The 23,082-nt window shown below is 44.3% G+C and overlaps 1 protein-coding gene across 4 annotated transcripts in view; it reads right to left on the bottom strand.

The window, feature by feature from the left end:
• Traf3 (TNF receptor associated factor 3) overlaps nucleotides 1-23,082 on the bottom strand; it is a 100,416-nt gene that overhangs the window by 11,932 nt on the left and 65,402 nt on the right. For all 4 annotated transcript variants that reach the window (XM_050154710.1, XM_050154711.1, XM_050154709.1 and 1 more), the window contains 7 exons: nucleotides 18,539-18,797; nucleotides 17,296-17,347; nucleotides 13,179-13,283; nucleotides 11,785-11,952; nucleotides 7,688-7,768; nucleotides 5,244-5,318; nucleotides 3,724-3,816 (listed from right to left, as the gene is read on the bottom strand). In XM_050154710.1, the coding sequence (XP_050010667.1) occupies nucleotides 3,724-3,816; nucleotides 5,244-5,318; nucleotides 7,688-7,768; nucleotides 11,785-11,952; nucleotides 13,179-13,283; nucleotides 17,296-17,347; nucleotides 18,539-18,780 (816 nt within the window). In that variant the 5' untranslated portion in view covers nucleotides 18,781-18,797. The remainder of the gene's footprint in view (nucleotides 1-3,723; nucleotides 3,817-5,243; nucleotides 5,319-7,687; nucleotides 7,769-11,784; nucleotides 11,953-13,178; nucleotides 13,284-17,295; nucleotides 17,348-18,538; nucleotides 18,798-23,082) is intronic.

Genomic DNA, 23,082 nt, shown 5'->3' with positions numbered 1-23,082 from the left:
AAAGAATGCCTGGGAGGGGTCAACTGAATTTCAGAACAAGGGGCTGGTTTCTAAAGTGCTCACTGAAAACAAATCTTTTACCAGTGCAGCTTCTGGATTTGGCCAGGGCACATAATAAGAAACAATTTTATATTTTATCCAGCTTGCACAGCACTGAGTATATACCTGAAAAATGGACCTTACAAAGTCATACCTGCTCTAAAACCACATTGTACTTGATATTTTCTGTTATAGTCTTTCTATTTGAAATAATAATAATAATAATAATAATAATAATAATAATAATAATAATAAAAGCTAGTCCCTGGAGAGCATCACTAGTTGAAACAGGCCAGGAACAGAAAGACATACTGCCTGTTTTCACAACTAGAACCAAAAAGCTGTAGCAAAAGCAAAGGGAAGGGGCCCTGGGCCTGAGGAGATGAGGGAGACTCTGGTCAAAGGGACAAGATTTCCCCTTAAGAACTGTTTCTAAGATCTGCACAAGATGGTGACAGCTGCTAACAATGAAATGAGCATATCAAACTACTGAGGACAGATCTGAAATGTTCACCCCATATAAAAAGGGTTATCAACTAGCTTGTTTTAACCATTTCCTAGTAGATGCACACCGGAACATCACACTATGCATACAATCACTATCTGCCACAGCACTTCATCTCCCTTGGCCAGTCCATCAACTCCTAAGAAACAGGTGGAGCTCACACCCAAAGAGACCCAGACACAAAAACTCATTAAAGTTAACCAGGTGTGCTACACACACTGGTGTGGGAGGTCCTTCTGTCTATGTGTTACTTTTATTGGTTAATGAATAAAGAAACAGCCTTGGCTTGTTGATAATAGGGCAGAACTTAGGTGTGTGTGGGAGGGAATGGGGGACACGAAGGATGGGATGGACACGACATGGAGCTGCCAGAGTCAGACATGCTGAAACTTTGCTGGTAAGCCACTACAACGTGGCAATACACAGATTAATGCAGATAGGTTAAATTAAATGTAAGAGCTAGCCAGTAAGAAGCTAGAGCTAATGGGTCAAGCAGTGATGCATTAATACAGTTCCTATGAGATTATTTCAGGTCTAAGCTAGCTGGATGGCCAGGCCTTCCTACAACAACACACCTTCAATCCCAGCACTTGGGAGGCAGAGGCAGGTGGATCTCTGTGAGTTCAAAGCCAGCCTGGTCTACAGAGTTCCAGAAAAGCCAAGGTTACACAGAGAAATCCTATCTAGAAAAACCAAGAAAACAAAACAAAAAGGAAACAAATGGTGCATACCAAGGCTGCATGTCTCATAAGCAAATGAAGCTGCCAATTTCTCAGCCTTCTCCCACCACATAAGGCCATAAGCTCCTGCAGTACCAACTTGTGCCAATGAAGAAGGGCAACAGCAGTTTTACAGAACTCTTCTGAAGTTACTGTTCAATCATTCCCATCCGGCAAAGCCAGATAAAATTTCCAGGTTTTTCTCATTCCCACCCCAAGTGGAAACACCATTTCTTAACAAGAATCTCATGGTTATTTCTAAAAAAAAAAAAAAAAAAAAAAACCAATTTTCCTGCAGCAATCAAGTATTGGTTGAGCAGAAGCAACTAACAGTAACATGTACACATCGTAGTAAGTAGTCTTACTTTCTTCCCTCTGAAGTTTCCCTTACTTGAACTGTGAATCCACACTTACATCAGAGAGCAAAGCCCTGGAGTACCTGCACATTGCTGCCTTCATGGACCTCTTAAATGGCCACCACTGAGGTTAGCAGGCAGTCATGTTCCAGAAGCACAACATACCCACTCTCCTGTCAGTTAAAAAAAAAGAGACCGCCATATCTTTTTTGTTTGTTTGTATGTTTGTTTGTTTGTTTTGGAGACAGGGTTTCCCTGTTGCTTTGGAGCCTGTCCTGGAACTAGCTCTTGTAGACCAGGCTGGCCTCGAACTACTCACAAAGATTTGCCAGCCTCTGCCTCCCGAGTGCTGGGATTAAAGGCATGAGCCACCACCGCCTGGCTGGAGACCTCCATATCTTGAAGATATCCTTGGCCCACATTTCCTGGGCTGGCGTCATGGAGAGCCACATTCCTCAGAGCCACTAAACCCCTATGCGCCGGGACAGCACAATGAGTGAAACAAACCAAAAAACTATTTTTTTTTTCCCTTTTGAGACGGGGTGTCAAGGAGCCTAGACAGGCCTTGAATTTTATAGCTAAAGATGACCTTCAACTTCTGACCTTCCCTCCCTCCACCTCCCAAGGACTGGGATTAAAGGTTTGTGCCACAACACCTGGGTTATAACTAAGTCATTAAGTACAAGAAAGAGCCTTTTAAATGAACTTGTGAGAAGCAGGACATCCTGGAGTTGTATAGTAATTAATAGCAGAAACGAACACTTTCTTCAAGAAGAAAAAAAGATTCCTAAGTAGCTATTAATGGGCTCAGGGCAAAGATTGTGTTTCCAGATGGCCACGACTGGGCTACCAGAAACTTTCTAAGCACTGGCACAGCTCCTGTTGCTGGTGGGCGTGGTTCTTTCTCATCCTCACCTCTCCTTTCCAGTTTTACCAACACATGGCACATGCTAGCTCTCTTGAGAACCTCCTACTTTGTCACTTTAGACCAGCAGTTCTCAGTCTGTGCATTGACTTTGAAAAACCTCTATCTCCAAAAATACTTATATTACGATCATAACAGTAGCAAAATTAGTAATGAAGTAGCAAGGAATTTAATTTTATGGTTGAGGGTCACCACAACATGAAGAACTGTATTAAAGGGTCACGGTATTGGGAAGGTTGAGAACCACTGCGTTAGACTCTGAAGTACATTTATTTGTATCAAACACTTAACACAAGATTCCCAGGTCTTCTTAAAACCCCAATGTCAGCTGCACCAACCATTTAAATCATCTCAATGCCCTCCTGATACAAGTTCTAATCAGTGTATTGAATGTAAATGACTGTGAGGAGTGTGAGCCCATGACCATTTCTCCTATCAGTCCTTGGAGTGTTTCCCCCAACTGCAAACACGGGGAGAAGGCAACTTGTTTTCCTCCCTGAAAATCATCAACATGAGTAACCAGACACGTGGGGATTGGCAAACCTGCTCTGTAAGGAGCCAACCAGTATTTGGGGTTAAGCAGTCTAGACCAGCAATCTCCATATTGATCAGTGCCAAAGCCGTCAGAAGCAATGCACCTGCACAGGGTGGCTACTTCTCAGAAGGCTTGGAGCCAAGGACCAGAGTATGAATGTTAGCATAATCTTTGTCCTAGATCAGTGCTAAGATGATCCACAAAATGATTAAATAGAGAAGGAAGGAAAACAGGCACTGCACGTTGTTTGGCAGTTAAACAGGAGCAAACACCTACACAGAGAAGCTGAAGATTCCCTGGGCAGTGGTGGTGCACGCATTTAATCCCAGCACTCGGAGGAAGAGGCAGGCAGATCTCTGTGAGTTCGAGGCCAGCCTGGTCTACAAGAGCTAGTTCCAGGACAGGCTCCAAAGCTACAGAGAAACCCTGTCTTGGAAAACAAAACAAATAAAACAACACAAAAAAACAAACAAAAAAAGCAGCTCAAGATTCAAAACAGAACTGACTCTACTGACAATCACTTCATGCTGGTCCTTTCATTAAAAAACAAAAACAAAAACCAATGATAATTAGAAAACAGATCTCCTGTTTAAATAGTCTGAAGAATTATAAAGCCTGACAAAAGCCAAAAGCTCCATGCCTACCTTCTTCTCCAGGGAGTTGCTCCACTCCTTCAGCAGATTCACATGCTGTACTGCGGAGCTGGCCTCATGGGCCTTGATCTGCTGGTTTGTACCCTGCAAGAGCAAACGTGGGTGACACTAAACCAATCACTCCACTTAGAGGTCAGAAAATTTAACATACAACTTTAGAAGCAGGACTACACATGAAGGGAAGGGGGCGCTCACTCGGGGCCTCCTAGGCTACAGTGCAGGGAGCACGCCAAGAGCCTGCGATGCTGCAGAGCAAACCTCAAGTTCATGCTCCTCCTTCAAGTTCTCCCTAGGGCTTCTCATCAATATTGCATACTTGCAAAACCAAGGAATTAAATTTGAAATTCATCCTGTTTCTTTATAAGTCATTTTCATGAAGATATACAGAGAACGTTCTGGAAGGTATAGCTGCTACCGCAGTCCAGTGAACTAGGGTACAGTATTGTATTCAAAAAGGCACAGCCTCACCAGGCTGAGTGTGCTGAGAAATTTACATACAAAACATAAACAATCTACAGAGTACATAAGATGCAGACCATTTAAGCCAAGAGCAAGCACTTTAAATAGTACTTTGCATATTCAAGGAAACAACCAATTTGAGACTATAATTTGTTTTGATACCAGAAAATTAGGAAATCAGAAAAAGCATTTTTATGATCTCCAAAACATATACTCTGTACATAGACTATCTCTCTATATATGCTGATCTGAGCCCAGCTCTGCATCAGCATACATACGCGCACACACACAGAGGATGGATGGCACTACGCACGACAGAACAGGGAGCTGCAGGCGCCTCCTAGACTACAGCAAGGGAGACTTCATTCTTATTCTCAGTTTTTCATCTTCGCAGAAAAAAGTCCTGCAATGCTGCTCACTGCCTCTGTACCAGCTCCATAACAATGCACTATTAATACATGTAGCTAAATTTAGACACTTTCTTTGTAACATATTTTGCCTTTTGGTAGATATACTCAGGTATGTTTAAAAAAAAAAAAAACGAACAGAAAACCATATACAGGTTTCTGACACAAACCCTGTTTCCCAGGAAGTTGGTTTTTCTAACAGGCTGGCAGGGGTAAGAGTCACCACACACGGGAAAAAGCATTACAGACACCCATGTGTGATTCTTACAGCTAAGGGCTGACAAGCAATGTCAAAGCTACATCCAGTTTAACACTCACTTATACTCAGGTAACAAATAGTTACAATCGCCACAGAAACTCCACCAAATGTCACTGCTTTCTCACTACCGGGAGCTGTCTGGGAGGCAGCAGTTCTTCGGGCACACTGACTTCCCATGCTGCTCCATCTGAGTCTCAAAATCCCTGGCCTGGCAAGTGAGCACCCACCCCTGCTGCATGTATGGCTTGTTTCACCCATGCAGCATGGTGATCTGGTGTCATGACAAAGACTAAAGAGTGAGAACTCAAATGTTAAAATATTATTATGAGAACTTTCTTCAATGGCAGAATGTCAGTAACTGGGAAGGACAAATGTTGGATACTGACCTGAAAAACGCAGCCATAGCGCTTAAAACTACAGGTGCTGGGGGCATTGACACACTCTGACAAGTGTGCACTCAACTGCAACGGGAAAGAGACGTGAGTTGTGACACAAACGTTTGCATGAAAATGTTCAAACATATCAGGGCACAGAGAGCATCCAGGCTGTACTGCTAAGAAGGTCTTTATCAGTGCAGGTATGTACGCATCATCTGCTTGCTGGACTTCAGGCAGTAAAATACAGTTTCATCACAAGTATACACGTATACACACCAATATACAGAAATACATTCACTGTAACAGTTCTTAAACTTTCAATTTCTTTAGAATGAATTGTTCAAACTGTGACATGCCGTCTGAAGTGCCAGAATTAAAAAAGAAAAAAAAACTGAAATGCACATTTAAAGACTATTAACAAAAACTGTATGAAACACAAAAAGTCAGAAAGCATTTGGGATGCAACTGGGTCACACACCTACTATACAGTACACAAAAATAAACCCATTTTCAAAGCAAGCTCACACACTGAACCATTACTAGTAATACTTGAGATGGATGGAGGTGAGTTCACTCCTTCATCTGAAAAGCCTTTTTCCCCTGGCATGTTCAGAGGCTCATAAGCTTCTCAAGGATCCCTACAGCCATTCTAACAACAGGAATCTTATGCTGTCTCCTCCAACTGATAGATGGAAAATTAGGAGTGCCTGGAAAATCTATCCTGAGAGAAGATAGCCTCTAGTTTAGCTCCAGGATGCCCCAAGCAAGAGACCAGGGAACTGAAAAGATGTATACTAAGGACAGACGTGTGTCGGCTGGAACATAGTTCCTGTATGCCTGCTGCCTTCTTCTCATAGCTCTATTCTGCCTCGCCTGTGCAGATATGGTAGGTGCAGGTTTGTGTAGTTTTGGAATTTTCCTCGGTCTATAAGGACCAAGGTGATTATTTTCTATGTTCAGTATTTAGGAATGAAGGACAAACAAGGATCCGTTCTTCCTCTGTTCATCGACCCTTTCACAACAGCTCTGAAGATAGGCAACCTGGAAAAGGGCCTTGAGGCCCCCACCACAACCAACCATACCGAAAAGGGCCCCTTAGTTAGGCTGTCATAAAGAGCAGCAGCCTAGCGTGCTTGCAGTTTCCCTGAGCTCAGCCAGGACTGGACTCTGGGCTGGACTCGGAGGAAGTACACAGAAGGCCCCACAGGCAGGTCAACGTGGGCCAGTTTAAAATTTTAAGGTGTGACATTCTTTCAGGGCCACTGTTACAATTACAATCATGACCAGCTAACACTTCTAATGCTACAACCAGGGCACACTGTTCTGACAAGCTATTTCTACTATAAACTCACTGTCCTACCCTTTCCTAACCCATTTTTATTATAAGTACACTTGGAGCCCTCAAGAATTTACAGGAGCTGTGGAACAGAAGCGAGACTAATGCACAGCCCACAGCTCCTTTCTCTTGGTTCCAGTGAGGCTATTTTTCATCTTAATTCAGAGCTCTGAGCAGACAGAATTGAAGTGAGGCTTATAAATTCTGGGGATCATCTTAGCAGTTAGACTCTCCAGATGTTAACAGAAGGATCTTCCAGTGGTCCAGCATGGAGAATTTACTTGTGCTTCCCCGAGGTCCTCCCAGAGGCCTGACACCAACCTTACCCACCATTGTCCTGGCAGGATATACCTAGGTGAGCATGGCTCTCAGGATCTTCCCAGATCTCCTAGAGCCCCTAGCACTAGGCCCACATGAACTAGGGTTTCTAGGCTGCCTTCCTCCAATTGCCAGGCTGCTGAAGAAGCCTCAAGACGGTCCAAAGATCAGAGCCTCAGATACTAAGCAACTATGGGGCTCCAGGTCAGGTCATATGTAAAAGTGTTAGGATCCCTAGAATTTTCCACGTGGATCTATCCATAGGACAGATCAAATAAAATTAATGATAAAATCTACCCATCTTACAGAAGTACCTGGGCAGAGTGCAATGTACAGTTGCTGGGATTCCTCACATGTGCCCTTAGGGATGGTCTCAAATGTGGATGCCCCTCCACTCAGTATCTACACCCCTCCAGCACTGCCCCTGCCCATGAGGTGGCCAAATGGTTTTAGAAGGTCTAAATTCACTTTTTTGAGGCAATCTTACAAGAATTCAGTCCAGATTTAAAAACAGTGCTTTAAAAAACTTGAAGAACCATCTGTACTTACATTTGTAGATTCTTCACTTTTTTTTCAATTCTTAGTCTTTTTAATCCTGAATTTACCTTTTTGTAGCTTTCTGTTGTTTGCTTCTGACTCCCAAAAACTTCCTGTTGGTTTTGTCTTTCTTGTTACACACATTACCACAGTCGACCATTAATGAGGACTATATAGATGCCCTTGACTCAGGAAGAGTGGGGCCTACAGTACATGGGACCCAATGTCACAGGGCTTTGCCTGAGCCCTGGCTGTGCCTTACCTCACTTCTCAGAAGAGTCTGGACGCTGCACTTATGAGGGCAAGACACCACCACACAGGGACAATCATTGTCTTCGTGTTTCTACAAAGAAAAAGGAAGTGCTTCAAGTGTGGGTCAGCAAAGCTCATCTATCTCAGTGTCCACAGCTCTCCAACGGAGACGCAAAGGAAATTATGCCCACCATTACCACGTCACACTCATCATAGCATGAGTGTCTAGGACCTTGTGACATCAGGTCAGATGTGACCCAGAGAGAAGTTGTGGAGTACAATGATGGTGACATCCTAATGCCAGCTCCCTCCCCAACAGATCTCAGGTGGAGGGTCCTATGGACAATGTGGGGCTGGTCAAATGCCCATGCTCAGATTTTCCTCTGTCCTTTCAGTCTGGAGTCTGGACAAGATATCTCTCTAATAGCCTCCAGGATGCTGTCCTGAAATTTTGTCTACATTATCTTTAGTGCACAAGTACGGATCAATTTTGGTCTAGGCCCTATTGAAATGGTATGATTAGAACTGTTAATCTCAACGTGAGGGGCACCTGTACATAAAAATGCAAGGGCCCGTTGAGGTTATCAAACCCAAGGGCCCAAGAAAAGCAAAGGCAGAGACAGAAGTGCCAGTACAGCAACTACTGCTGAGTAAGGTTGCTCAGCAGTTCTTCCAGGGTCCTGGGACACTTCCAGGTCTCAGTAGGTTTTCTAGTTCCTTGGCCTTCAGTGACATTTGTCTTTAGGTAGATTAACGGACCATGGCTCTTGTTCCAGCACTTTTCAGTCTAGCTAGGCAGGTATAGGGCCAAAACAGTACCCCATAGAAGGGAAGCACCTGCCATTTATTTATTTATTGTTTTTGTTTGTTTTTTCGAGATAGGGTTTTTCTGTGTACCAGCCCTGGCTGTCCTGGAACTAGCCGTGTAGACCAGTCTGGCCCTGAACTCACAGAGTTCAGCCTGTCTCTGCTTCCCAAGTGCTGGGATTAACGTTGTGAGCCACCACCAACTGGCTGGAAGTAATTGTTTAACAGAGGACACTGACCTGAGGAGGGCACCAGGCTCAATCTCGTGGGAATTTAAAAGTCTGGGCCTTCTAGGTGTGAACCGTACAAGTTTAAGCTGCTCTGCTCCTGAGCTGGATCTCAGAGCCCCTCTGGATAGGTATGTGGTAAGCAGGTCTACTGTCTCAGAGCCCCTCTGAATATGGTATATGGTAAGCAGGTCTATTATCGTTCCATACTGACTAGAAAAGCTGGACAGAGAGAATCTGGTCATAGCTCTCCCTCAAGGAACAGCTTGCTCAAGGACCCTGCATGTGGGGTTTGCATGGATCTGGAGTTTTTAAGAATCACAAAGTAAAGGCATTCTGCACATTTCAGAGGAAACCCAGTAACTAGCCTTGTGAATCAAGTAGGGCCACAGTACTCTCCCAAGAGCCAAGGTCACTAGTCTACAGAGCAAGGCAGGGACTCTGAGATGGTAAAGGAACCATAGTCTCTATGCTCTCTGAACTCACACACTCCCATCTTCATTCTCTGGGCTGGACACCTGCCTGTGCCTCATCAAATAAGCATCATGGAGAGAAAAAAACCAAGATAGCACTGGAGAAGGTAAGGGAAAGTAGGGCTGAGGAGGAGGGGAGGAGGAGCCGGCAGGATGACTGGGAGCTCAATGAGGCAGAACACCCAGTATCTTTGTGTGTACTTTTGCACACTCATGAAAGAGTATCAGGAGACAGGATTTCTATGTGTAGCCCTGGTTGTCCTAGAACTCGCTCTGTATAGACCAGGTTGGCCTCAAATTCACAAAGATGCACCTGCCTCTGCCTCCTGAGTGTTGGGATTAAAGGCGTGCACCACCGCTGCCTGGCAGGAAGGTTTTAAAAGCATCAAAGGATGCTGAACTGTTGTCAAACTGCTTTCCAATAACCTGACCCCAATCTGAAATGTCATTATCACAAGAAAGCATATTCCTGCACTTTACCAATTCTATCACGCTTTTTAATCTATGAGTCTAATGGAAGGGGTATAATGTGGGGAGCCCTGCAGCTCAGGCATTGTGAACTGGTGTGTTTCCTCTTATTAATCATGGATAGTTCTTTTTATTGAATTGCCTGTTCAGGACTTCAACCCATAATACTGACTGAACAGTGCCCTCCCACAATACTGCCCACGTAAATGGGACCTTATTGGATCTGCAGCTGTCATTAATTAATAAGGACAAGCATTCACTCTCATGACTGCATCCTTAGAGAGGCAAGGACTCGGGAACAGCCACCTCAACAGAGACAGAGCAGGAGTTCAAGGTGATCCTCAGGTAGCCAGTAAATTTAAGATCAACCTGGGCTTTTATAAAAGAACCTATTTCAAAACAAAAATGAAAGTGAAAGGCCAATGGGGTGCCACATGCTGGTGATTACTGAGAAGGCCAAGGTGGGAGGATGCCAAATTTAAGGCCAGCCTAAATGAGTGGTACTTTCAGGGAATGCCAGACCGTGTCTTAAAAAAAGATTTAAAAAAAAAAAAAAAGTGGTCTGTGAGGCCCTGAGTTTTATCCTGAGTAACATAAAACAAAATGAAAGCAACAGCAGAACACACTAGTAACACTGTTAAAGAAGCCTGCAGCCAGTGTCCACCATGAAGGCCTCCAGAGATTTACAATGAACAGTCATTTCTTTGCGAAATTCAGATCTCAAACTGCCTTCCATCTGTGGCTGCCGATTAAAAATTCAAATGAAATAAGCGCTGCTTCTTCACTGGCCTTTCCTGGCCCTCCCTTATTGGTGTTTTGTATACATGATGGTCACAGTACTTTCCATACGACAGGAATTTAACTGTATATATACCTGTATATCTCCTTTCTCAGACTGCACACTAAGGAGAGAAATTTCAAGTCAGCCCCTTTGCCATCAACACATGGTTAACCATGTGCTCTCCTGACTTACAGCCTCGCCTGCTGTTCAGAGGTGGCTGCTTATGTGGTATCTAACCAGCATGTTTTCAGTTCCTTCTCAAAGGAAAACTACTTGGTTCTACTCTCAAGTAAGTGATCTCTGCAAGGAGCAAAGTGTAACTTTGACAGCAGTGTATTAACATGTGTACAGCCTGGACCGTGTGTCACTCATTGGAAGTTTGTTACTAGATGAAATGCTCAATTATGACACATTCTAATGCTATTTTCCAAAGGAGAAGATATAGTCCTCGAAAGCTTTTAGTAACTGGAAATGACTATGGTATTCTAGAAGAAAAAGATGTTCAGATAAAATGACGCCCAGACTCAGGCTTGACTAGTGATGGGAGTGAATACCGAGAGAGCAGAGCAGAACACATCTCATGTCATAGGACAGGAGATTCTCCTAACATGGTGGCCATGACATGTTACATGACAGACACTAAAAACTCAGCAATGGCCCTTGTACCATGGCTGTACCCCAACAGTCCCCCTTCTGATGACCCTGGCATCACCACCAAGAGTAGTCCCTTCCTGCTGGCCTCACAGCAATACCTGGCCAGGATCCCAGTTCTCCTGATCAACCTGCAAGCAGTCCATGTCCTGGAATGGCATGGTATACAGTAGGCACACAACTAAAGATTGCTTGATGAATGACCATTTTTCAAGTTGGTCCTCTACCCTCAATGTCTCATCTTTCACACAGAAATGATGATTCCATTGCATACACAGAACAGACCATGCCAAAACAAAAAGGCAGGAAAACATCTGAACCCTCGTCTCTCCCGAGACACAGCTGCCTGTGATACTGCAGGATAAACGAGCCTGTTGTAAGTGATGGCTGTGTCATACAGCTGTGAGAAGATAAGCACTCCATCAAAATTTGAGACTATTCTTTGGGACAAGTTACAAATTCTACCTTTTTTGAATCATCGATCTTCATTTTTTTGACATCTCAAGTGAGTCAATCAAGGCAACGGAAAGTGTTAATTATATAAATCAAAATAGGCAAAACAAATACAGCTTTACTCTGAAATAAAGTTAGATGAAAATTGCTATTTAATCCTTTCTTTTTATCCTTGTTAGAATCGTCATCTCTGCAGAGGAAGTGCACCTGAGCTGAGCAGAAGGGACATGAACAGGCAACATCGCACCTGCAGTGTGATCATGGGAACTTGACTCTTGCAGTGATTGCATGTGGCCTCTCGGTATTTACAGGCCTTTTCCACATGGTCCCGCAAGTCTTTCCTCAATACTTTTTCTTTGCAGTCGGCACGAAGACAGGGAAGCTCCTCAAACTGGCATTCATTTTTTAGGTGCACCTGTAGAACAAACCAAAGTTCTTAACTGGCAAAAACTAAGTGTGAAACGGCAGACTGTAACTGCCATATAATGAGGTCTTGCAGATGCTATGACCCTGCAACAGGGACAGTTCTATGCAGCAGAACGGCAAGCACAAGAGACACAGACTCACTGTATGTACCTTATATTTCCTCAACACATATGTGAGTAAGGGACCATGCACTCGTTCTCTCTGTTACCAGAACTGGAGAATGGGGTGTCTCTGTTAAGAACTATTTTAGCCAGATGTGATGATGTAGACCTGAGCTGTCATACTAGCAGAACTGGCTGAGACAGGGGAACAGGAGGATCCTGAGTTCAAAGTTAGCCTGAACTGTGTGTGTGTGTAACTGATATATACATGTGTGTGTGTAATTGTGTGTGTAATTTATGTGTTGTCTGTGTGTTTACATGTATATATGTAGTATACATACATATACATGTATATGTATATCAAAACCAGTGTCAAAAACTACACAAACACACACACCCTGGACTATAGAATAAAACTTGTGTTAACCTCTCCTCCCACAAAACCACCACCACCACCACCACATACATACACACACACAGAGAACACACGAATCCTTTAAATCCTTTATTCTTATTCAATTATTCACTCTGAATAAAATACACAAATTAAAAAAAAAACCTTAAGTTACATGAAATTTCATGATAGAAGTAAAGTTATAAAGTCTCCTTAAAAATTAAAACCTGGGGGTTGGAGAGATAGCTCAGTGGTTAAGAGCACTAACTGCTCTTCCAGAGGACGTGGGTTCAATTCCCAGCACCCACATGGCAGCTCACAGCTGTCTGAAGATCCAGTTGCAGGGGATCTGACACCTTTACACCAATGCACATAAAATAAAGTTAAATAAACCATAAAAAATATTAAAAAAAAAAAGAATTGACAAAGGTCCTGGGGTTGAATATGATCAAGACAACCTTGTATATGTGTATCAAACTATCAAATGACAATAAGCTTTTAAAAAAATTAAAACCCAACTCCAATCTCTTTATTCTAAGTAGAGCAGAGGATGACAATTCGCTAGGTCATGAGAAATGGCACTTTATGTTCCAGGGACTGGACACTCTCTTACAAGGTTTCGTCTGAAAAGAATGCAGTAACCAGAGCACTATGGTGCACACTGTGTTCCGCCGCCCTGGTCAGGCACGCCTCTGGTTCTGGGGTCACTTGGGTACTCACCAGCAGATGCCCCAGAGTCAGCTGCTCTGCACAACCTCTGCCTTCATTCCGACAGTAGATCTGAAGGGCCAGGATCTCTCTCTTACAGCAATTATCTTTAAACACCTGAATTGAAAAGTAGTTAGAGGATTAACTTCTTAATCTTCATATGTTGCCATTGGACAAGGTAAAAACCACTCTAAAAATGCTAAGAGCAACTCTTAAGTGGGCCTCAGGAAGCATGAAGGACCGTCTTAATTTCTGTAAGTACAATGAAGGAGCCGGCCCCACTAAGAGACACCATTTAATTCCTATAACTTTAGCCACTACCTTTTATTAAGTAAATCAGAAGGCATGTTGGGTAAAGGCATTTTGGAGCATTATGGTCCTTGAGTACTGACACAGCCTCAGGACAGGGCAGGCTCACCCTCCCAGCCAATAAGCAGTAGATGGTCCTGGAAGCGCACTGCCTGCCAAAGGATGTGGCGACAGGCCGGTAATTCAACATGGTATACAAAAAGCTTGTCAGAATCAGACCAACAGTTGTGGACATAATGTTTTGAGACAACTTGTGAAATAATTTTGGTTCCTTCTTAGTGTATGCTGCTTGTTACTCAGTTTTTTCCAAATCATGCCTTTTTTTTTTTTCTCCAGAGAGGAAGGACTCCCAGGCCCTTGCGCAAGCTAAGGAAACACTCCACCACAGAGCCACATCTTAGCCCCAAATTAGCTTTAAATATGTGCCACAAGGATGAGCTAGTACTGAACTATTTTCCTGGAAATGGACCTCCTGCTTGCCTTTAATTTTATTTGCCTGTAGAAAACAAGCAATCTGTCTCTAACAAGAGTCTTCAGAATCTTGATCCTCAGGCATTTCTGAAACAACTCCCCGCTGTCAATATCTGTGATAGGAAGACAGGGCACTTAATATGCCCTCTCCAAACTTCCAGGCAGAGACAGAATCAGTAGCTGGTGAAGTTTAAAAACGAGGTGACTCAGCCATCCCTGTGCTTTTGTACAAGCATGAGTTGGGATGCTGACACCTACATAGATTCAAGCATGTTGGTATGTACCTATAAACCCAGTGCTGGGGAGGCAGAGACAGGATTTGGAGCTTAAGGGCCAGCTATTCTACCCAATCAGAATGCTCTAGGGGTCAGTAACAGATCCTCTTTCAAAAACTAAGATGGAAGCCCTGAGTGGTAGTGCACCCCTCTAATCACAACACTTGGGAGACAGAGGCAAGAGGTGTGCTTGAGGTCAGCCTGGTCCACACACTGAGCTCCAGGACTGCAGGGACTATGTAGAGAACCTGTTTCAGGAAAAAAAGAGAAGAGAAGGGAAGCGAAGGGGAGGAGAGAAATAAGGATCATAACTGTAAATGAAACAGATACTAAAAACAGTCACCTTAACTTGTGGCTTTAACTTCTTTCTCTCAGTCACAATTGTCAATACATGTGAACAAGGTAGGCCCACTGCCATGTTAGGAAAAAGAATGGGGTAAAAGCCAGGCTTGGTGGCGTATGCCTTAACCCCAGCAGGAAGAGGCAGGCGGCTCTGAGTTCAAGGCCAGCCTGGTCTACAGAGTGAGTTCTTGGACAGACTGGGCTACACAGAGAAACCTTGTCTCGCAAAAGAAAAAAAGTAAGGGAGGGAGGGAGAGACAGAAGGAGGGAAAGAGGAGAGGGGAGAGGAGATGAGAGAAGAGAAAAGAAGAGAGGAGAAGAGTTGGGTAAGTGACTGACAAGTGGCTAGAGTCTTCAGCAGCAGAGATATGCTAATGAGCTAAGAAAAGCAGGGAGGGTTGGCTAACTCCCTTTCTAACTATCCAGAACAAGTTCCATTAGAGACCCTTCTCCCTAGAGCTCAGGGGCCCTGTGGCCAGCTGCCTCAGCTGGGCTGCCCTGACCAACAAGTCTGGCACTTGCAAATGCTTTTGACAGGAAATCCCAGAGCAAGGCTCTTACTGTTGGATTTAATTGCCTACATTAAAAACTGTTAGGCTCATTAATCAGAATATTGGAATCATACACATTTTTATCGACACTTAAGTCCTTAAGAGTTAGTTGGTTCAAGCTACAAATGTGCTTGGAAAGGCTTAGTATTATGTGGGTGGCCATGTGCAAGAGAAAAGGAGAGAGATTGGGTCCAGGAAGAAGACAGGGGAGAGCCTCAGTGGTACCCACTCTCTAACTGTACAGTGATCTCATTCACTGTCTCAGCACTTCAAGACACTAGTGACGGGGAGCAAGGACAAATTCAAAGCCCACACTCCCCACTGGCATGTTTGAAGGTAAAAGCTAGCGTCCAAGTTGAGTGTAAACTGCATGAGAAGAAAGTTACCAGGACAGCAATGATCTGACCACAGCCAGCCACCACCGTAACAGGCACTTCAGCACTCCTCACACTCCTTCCCATGGAGTACAGAGGTGGGACTGGCTCAGGGGAGAGTGCCTTGCAGGAATTGTAAGAGAAGATGGACACATGTGTCTGAATGGTGCCCTATACCTAGTCTTACCAGGCACTCACATAACACACGTCAGGCCTTGGAGTCTGCTGCACCACTGTCAAAACTAAGTGTTGAGTATTATGGCACATGCCTGCAATCCTAGGAGTCTGAGGCAGGAGGACTGCCATGAGTTTCAGGCCAGGATATGTTACACTGGATGGCTACAAGTCCCCAAAAACAAAACAGAAGAAAGAAAAGAAAGAAGGATGGATGGAAGAAGAAAGGAAAGAAGGAAGGGAGTGAGGGAGGGGAAAAAAAAACAAGGGGGGGGGGCTGAAGAGATGGCTCAGCAGTTAAGAGCATTGCCTGCTCTTCCAAAGGTCCTGAGTTCAATTCCCAGCAACCACATGGTGGCTCACAGCCATCTGTAATGGGGTCTGGTGCCCTCTTCTGGCCTGCAGGCATACAGACAGAATATTGTATACATAATAATAAATAAATAAATATATATATATATTAAAAAAAAAAAACCAAGGGACTTGCCACATATAAGCAAAAGCGGGTAGACATAGATCTCTACGAGCTCAAAGCCAGCCAGGGCTGCATAGTACAACCCTGTCTCAAAAACAAAACAAAACAAAAAACCCCAAACACAAAACCCAAGGGACCCAGAGATCTAACTCAGTTGGTGCTGTGCTTGCAAAGAATACTTGAAGCCCTGAGATGTGCCTCAGTACTGCATAAACTAGGTGTGGGAGCACACATCTGTAATCTCAGAACTTGGGAGATGGAGACAGGACCTCAGATACTAAGTGAATTCAAGGCTAGCTTAAGCCAGACTCCCATCCTCACCTCCCCAGAAAAATATTAACTTTTTTTTGGAGACAGTCTCTTTATTGTGTAGTTCTTGCTGTCCTGGAGCTTGCTATGTAGAGGAGGCTGACCTTGAATTCGCAGAGACCCACTTGCCTCTTAAGTACTGTGATCAAAGGTGTGCACCACTTAAAAGGGAGAAATAGCAGGGGGATGGTGGCACACGCCTTTAATCCCAGCACTCGGGAGGCAGAGGTAGGCGGATCTCTGTGAGTTCGAGACCAGCCTGATCTACAGAGCTAGTGCCAGGACAGGCTCCAAAGCCACAGAGAAACCCTGTCTCGAAAAACAAAAAAACAAAAAAACAAAAAAAACAAAAAAACAAAAAAAAAAACCAAAAAAGGGCGAAATAGCTGGGAAGTGGCAATGCACGCAGATCTCCGTGAATTTGAGACCCAACCAAAGGAACAAAGAAAAACAATGAAATAAAACTGAATCTCAACGCACTGTACAAAAACTATGTAAAAAGGTGTCTCATTTAAAAAGGTCAATTATTTTCTGTGCAAACCTGGCAACCCGAATTTGATCTCTAGGATCCAATTAAAGATAAAAGGAAAGAATCCCATAAAGTTGTTTTCTGACCTCTACATAAACATTATAGCATACACGCACCGCCCCTCAATAATAAATAAATAAATTTAAGCTAAATTCCAGAGCACTAAACGCAAGCTATGTGAAATGTATCAACCACCCAAGAAGCCAAGCATGGTTGCACACCCCTGCACTCAGAAGCTGGGGCAAGATCATTAGGTTTGGGGCCCTGGACTACACAGTAAGCCTCTGTCTGAAGAAAGGAAATAAAATAGATATGAGTACCTTGTCTTTGATGATGCTTTCTTGGCACGCTGTACATTTTGGACTAGAGGAGCTGAAGGAAACAAAGTAAGCATGTTAGAGGCGCAGTCCCTCCTTCCCTCAGGCTCAGTGGGCACACAGAATGCCTTCCTTTGCAGTCAGACCTGCTCTAGCTCGCAGCAACAGGCAGAGCTCCAGGACACTATGGAAAACATAACTTAAACAGGAATCCACAGTAGAAAAAGAACCAAACTTTTAAAAAATGGTAATTTTTCAAAAGGAAGCTATTACATTCAATAGCTCAGTCCCACTGGAAAAACTTAAAGAACATGAAGTGACATGTCCTACTGGTGTCGTACTGAGTCTCAGAGAGGACCCTCTGGAAAGAGCACTCACAGGTACTGAAGTCCTTCTGATATTCTGGTCTTGGGCTACAGACAAGTTCACTGTGTATAAAAATGCCAGTGGCACCTGCACAGGGGAACTGCCTCTATCCCTTAGGACACCCCAAGTTCAACTATGGTCCTTCCACTCTCAGCAGGCAAAGGGATGCGATGAGGGCGAGGGGCACACAGGAAACTGGCTACTGGGCTTGGTCTTGATTTCAGACACCCAGGGGGGAGTGGGCAGTTGGGAAGAGGGTGGGCCTTTAAAGCTAATGTGTCCTGAGAGTACTGATGGTGTAGTAGTATGTCCTGTAGGGACCCGAGGGCCAAGCACAATGCCTGGCAAATACACAATAGCTACAGGATGAAGTTCTTCCCTAGCCAATTCAAGTTCTGTCCTTTTTAACTCCAATCTGCCCTTGTGATTTTACCACAGCAGCCCACAAAGCTCATGAGCTTCTAAGGTCTTGGTACAAGCTCTATGTGTACCTCTTAGGCAAACTTACACCTGTTTGTGCTCCATGTGACCCTACCTTCCTCTACAGTGGCTTCTATTTTAAGGACTTATGATCATTTGGCATCACCACCATAAACATGAACTTCTTGAGCACAATACAGCAACACAGATGGGGGCTCAAGGCTTTGTGGACAGAGTGCTGACACCATATAGGAGACTTCAGGAAAGAGGCCTGGGGGTGGAATGTGAGGCAGGTAGGGCAAGGTACAGAGGCTTCAGAAGACTCAGACATGAGATCTCCCCGCGTTTCCCTAAAGGCCTCTGAAGTTGGACTTAAAAGCATTCCCGGTTTCGAGAGAAACAGGTGAAGATAGGTATAGCTGCCCTGGCCAGGTAGCCTGAAGACATATGCAGCACCCACCTGAGCAGGGCAGCCATGCAGCTCTCACAAAACCGGTGCCCACACTCAGTCTGCTTCGGGTTGCACAGCACCAGGCGGCACTTCTCACACTTATACTTGTCTTCCACTGCCTTCACAAACTTCTCCTTGTAGCCGCCTTGCTCTGGCACGAGCACTGACCCTGCACTGCGATCAGGCTGCAGTTTGAGAGGTGGGTTGGGCTGCAGGGCTCCAGCAGCATCCAGCTTTTTGCTTGACTCCATCTTAGGAAAAAGAAATTCTGCCAGGAGAGAAGTAATGATAAGTGTCCATCATCCCCTTCATCCTTTGAGAAGGCCTAACAAACATGACTGAGAAAAGCAAAAGTGCCCAAGGTCATACTTCCAGCATTTAAAGAGTACAGCAGACTCCTTCCCAGCCTTAGTCTGCCATGGAGCAAGACAGACCACATGGCTTCCTTCTTTACATTATCCAGATAGCACCGTTAACACTGCTATTCAAATAATTGTTGAGGAAAAAGACTTCGTAAACTGTATTTCCAAAATTCCTTAAAATACACAAAATATTTTTCTGTGCCAAAACTTCATTCCAATGATTTGCCCGAAGTAGCAGCCATTGTTACTGCTAAGATTTATTTTGTTTTTAATGGTGTGTGTAACATCTACACATGGAGACATACATGTCTGTGCAGGTGCCCTTGGAAGCAAAAGGCATCAGATCCCATGGAGCTGGAGTTAGAAATAGCTGTAATCAAACTTGGGTCTTCTGCAAGAGCAGTAGGCACTCTTAACCACTGAGCCACCCACCCCTCCAGTCTTAGCAACAGCCGTTCTTGGCCAATTTTATTTTCTAGTTAAGTCCCTGACCATAACTCCCACCAGACTGTGATAAAGCCAAAGTGGGCCAGTGGCTAGTCCACCACCTCGTGTTCCAGCAGTGGTATTTACTGTAAGCGAGGTGTTTCTAGCCCATACGAGCCATGTGTGAGTGTGCCTACAGGATGTAGGGCCCTTGTTTCTGCCCTCTGTTTACCTGAGTAAGCCCCCACACCACAGAGCCATGATACTGTCACATGGAGCCTATGAGGAGCACAGAGTAGGGTCTCTTTGGGAGGCTGAGATTCAGGCAGGCATAGAGATGCTCAGGTCAGGCCTGGCAGAGGGACATGGGACTGGATATGTCTCTCAGACCCTGCACAGGTTCACTTTCCACAGGTTACCAGTTTCTCTGCCTTCCACCTGCAAGTCCCATGATGGACAATGAGAGCACTCCCCAATTCAGCCACACAGATCTCAGGATAGGCAGCTCTTGTCAGTTGAGCCTTGAAGTCAAGTAAGCAAAACTAATCAAGAACACAAAGCAGTGTCTTTAATGGAAATTATAGCCAGCATCAATACCACACACCAACAGTGACAGCACCTCCAGTAGTCCAGCACAGATGGAATGGGTCCAGATGGTGGTAAAAAGGCTGGCTTCTCTTTCCTTTGTAGATATCCCACAATCAGTGTGAAGTTTTATAACAAGAAACTTTGAATGATGGACAATCATATCTATTAGTAACACTGTAAAGTTCCTCAGAGACATTTCTTAGGGGTTTGCCACACCCAACCTCTCTCAGACCTTTCTGGGTAGCTCTAGCACACAGGCACTGATATGCTTAGCTCAGCTTGCATAGCCCATGAGTCCTGTCCCCTGTGCACCACAGCAAAGAAGGTCAGAAAAGACCTGCAGAAAGAAGCCTGTGGTGGCCTCTGAAACACAAAATGTATTTTTCTATCTCCCACTCCCAGTTCTTTCCCACACCATGCCATATATCTGCTAAGTAAACAGGTGCTTCCAAAAGTTACCAGTTCCCTTAAAAATGCATCCTGTTCTTGCACTATTTATCTTTGCTATTTAAAAAAAGTGTGAGTTTGAATGGGCAAGCATATAATTCAGTGGGTAGAGAATTGGCCTGGATTGGATCCCTAGTATCAAATGTGTTTTGGTGCTAGAAAGGCTGGAGGATCAGTGGATTAAGGTTATCCTCTGCTCCACAGTGAGTATGAAGCCAGTTTGGGATCCATGAGAACCATTTCAAAAACAAAAACCATAAAAACAAAACCCTCTAAACTCAGATGGGACAGATCCTGTCAACTCACAATATTTGGAGCATCTACTCCCAGGACTCCCCTTACTTCTCATGTCAGTGTGAGACTCAGAGTTATGAGCTAGGACCGGGAACCCCCACATCCCAGAGGCACAGAACAGATACAAGTCTTCAGAAGTCTGGGGCAGAGCCGAGTCTTCCTCTTCCCCTAAGTCCTGCTCATGTACTGTTTTCTGCTGTTCGTTCTGAGAAGAACAAATTTTTCATGACTAGAGATGTATAAAAATGGCTGTCAGCAGCAGAAAAATTAATGAACTGATTGTTTAGCCACACCTGGGTAAGCTTTAATAAAAGAGAATGCTGCTGTGGCCTTGTATGAAACCACAGATGTGTACCAGTAAGTTTTCAAGATGACTTCAAGGGGTCAGTGACTGCTTGCAGTCTGCCATTGAGAAGCCTGTTCACAAGAATGACAGCTTACTTTTCTGACCTATGTGTGAAAGTGGCCTGGACTGAATGAAGATCTGCAGGGAGCTCACTGGCTGCCCACCACCAACCATTCTGTGCCCCTGGAGTGCTCAGTATCCCTGCACAGTCCAATCTCACAGTGTACCTCCCCTTCTTCTAAAGGAGCTCCAAGCAACCCTATGTGCTTGTCCCATGGCACTTCAGACTGGGGAACAGCAGACTTGGACAAGGACTGGGATTGGGTATCTTCAGCTGACTGACTGATGACCCCAGGTACTGAGAACAGTGCCTTGACAGGTAGTGAGTGCTCAGTATGTACCTGCTGCACTACTAGAAAGATGAAGTCTGAGAAACTCACCTCAAACGACTTCTATGTCGAGCTGACTTCAGGAACAAACAATTCTAATTCTGTGCAATGTAAAAACCAAATTTCAGTGTGGTGCTCTGCTCTACAGTGCTTGGGAAGCTGTGTTCAGTAGGGTCTCATGACGAGAAATGAGGGTAACTAAATTCCTATTTCTAAGTTGGGGTTTCTATTGCTGTGATGAGACACCATGACCACAGCAACTTTGTAAGAAAAAAAACATTTAATTGGGGCTGGCTTATAGTTCAAAGGTTTAGTCCATTATCATCCTGGCGGTACACAGGCAGACATGGTGCTGGAGAAAGGTAGCTGAGAGTTTTACATCTGGATCCAAAGGCAGCAGCAGGAAGAGAACCACTGCATCTGGCTTGGCACTTAAAACCCCAAAGACCACCCCCAGTGACTTGCTTTGTCCAACAAGGCCACACCTCCTAATGCTACTCCCTAAGCATCCAAATATTTGTGTCTATGGAGCCACCCTTATTTAAACCACACCAAGAGACCCAGCTAATGATGAGTAATCTTTCTTTTCCTATAGAATGATATGCTCTATATAAATAAGAAAAGACTACAACTGCAGGTCTTTGTTTTTGTAGAATGCCAAAGAAAAGGAAACAGATTTAAAAAAAAAAAAAAGCTATACCTAGTTCATCAACTAGAGCCTTGCAGCAGTCTGTTACAAAAGGCACTGAATAGCTGGAGGCAGGTCTGTGAGGACTCACCCCCCTCAACAACTCCAGGGCCACAGTAGGCCACTGACAACTGATCCATATCCCTCACACAGTCATTCTAAGGCTCAGTGGGTGTGAAGGAAGCAGCTTCAGGAAAGAGAAACCACAGGATGGGCACAGCAGGTCTGTGTGCTGCATACTTACTAGCCATGAGAGCTTGAGAAAACCACCTGGGCTTGAGTGTCCAGGACAGAGCCCAGACAAGTGGGGACCAGTGCTGTAGGAGTGAGGGAAGAAGAATGTGGCAGAGGCACTGCTAGAGGAATGGGGCTTCTTGGTGGGAAGGTAAGAATATCCTGAAATTAGAGAGTGCTGCTAACTGTAGACTAAAGTTAGTCACCCTAACCGTAGACTAAAGTCACTGGGCTTGTACTTTAAACGGAGTAAATTTCGCATCTTAACATAAAATCTTGATGTAAACTAATAAAAATAATTTACTCAAAATAATGCAATTAAAATTTGATTAGCTTGTGATACCTAATAGATACAGCAGGTTACATTTACCTTAATGCCAAAGCTAGACAGTGCTGCAAGCTGAGGACCGTGCTTGCCATGAGGGGCACAAGATTCTCATTTTTATTGCAACAGTCCATAATCTCAGAAAACAAACAAATAAGACAGGAAGAAGCCCGACCCGAAGGCAGAGCTACTCAGCAGGTAGTTTCCTCTCATGCTTAGGTGAGGAATTCGACGCAGACAGCACACAGGAGGCAAACAGCCATCCCTCCCTCCACAAGCCATGTCAAACATCTAAATTAAGTCATTGTTTTCATTTCTTTCCAACAATTTATCCTGAAGAATTCTCGTCAGCACGTGAAAGCCTGAATTATTATTATTATTAATTATTCTATACATTTTGTTGAGCTTCACTCATGCTGCTATCTTCTGAATTTCACAACACAGCTTAACACTG

The sequence above is a fragment of the Alexandromys fortis genome, unplaced genomic scaffold, assembly GCF_014885135.2.
Source record: "Alexandromys fortis isolate MF-2015 unplaced genomic scaffold, M_Fortis_MF-2015_v1.1 scaffold_91, whole genome shotgun sequence".
NCBI lineage: Eukaryota > Metazoa > Chordata > Mammalia > Rodentia > Cricetidae > Alexandromys > Alexandromys fortis.
The sequence above is the reverse complement of the archived record's forward strand: the minus strand, read 5'-3'. Positions and strand labels throughout refer to the sequence as shown.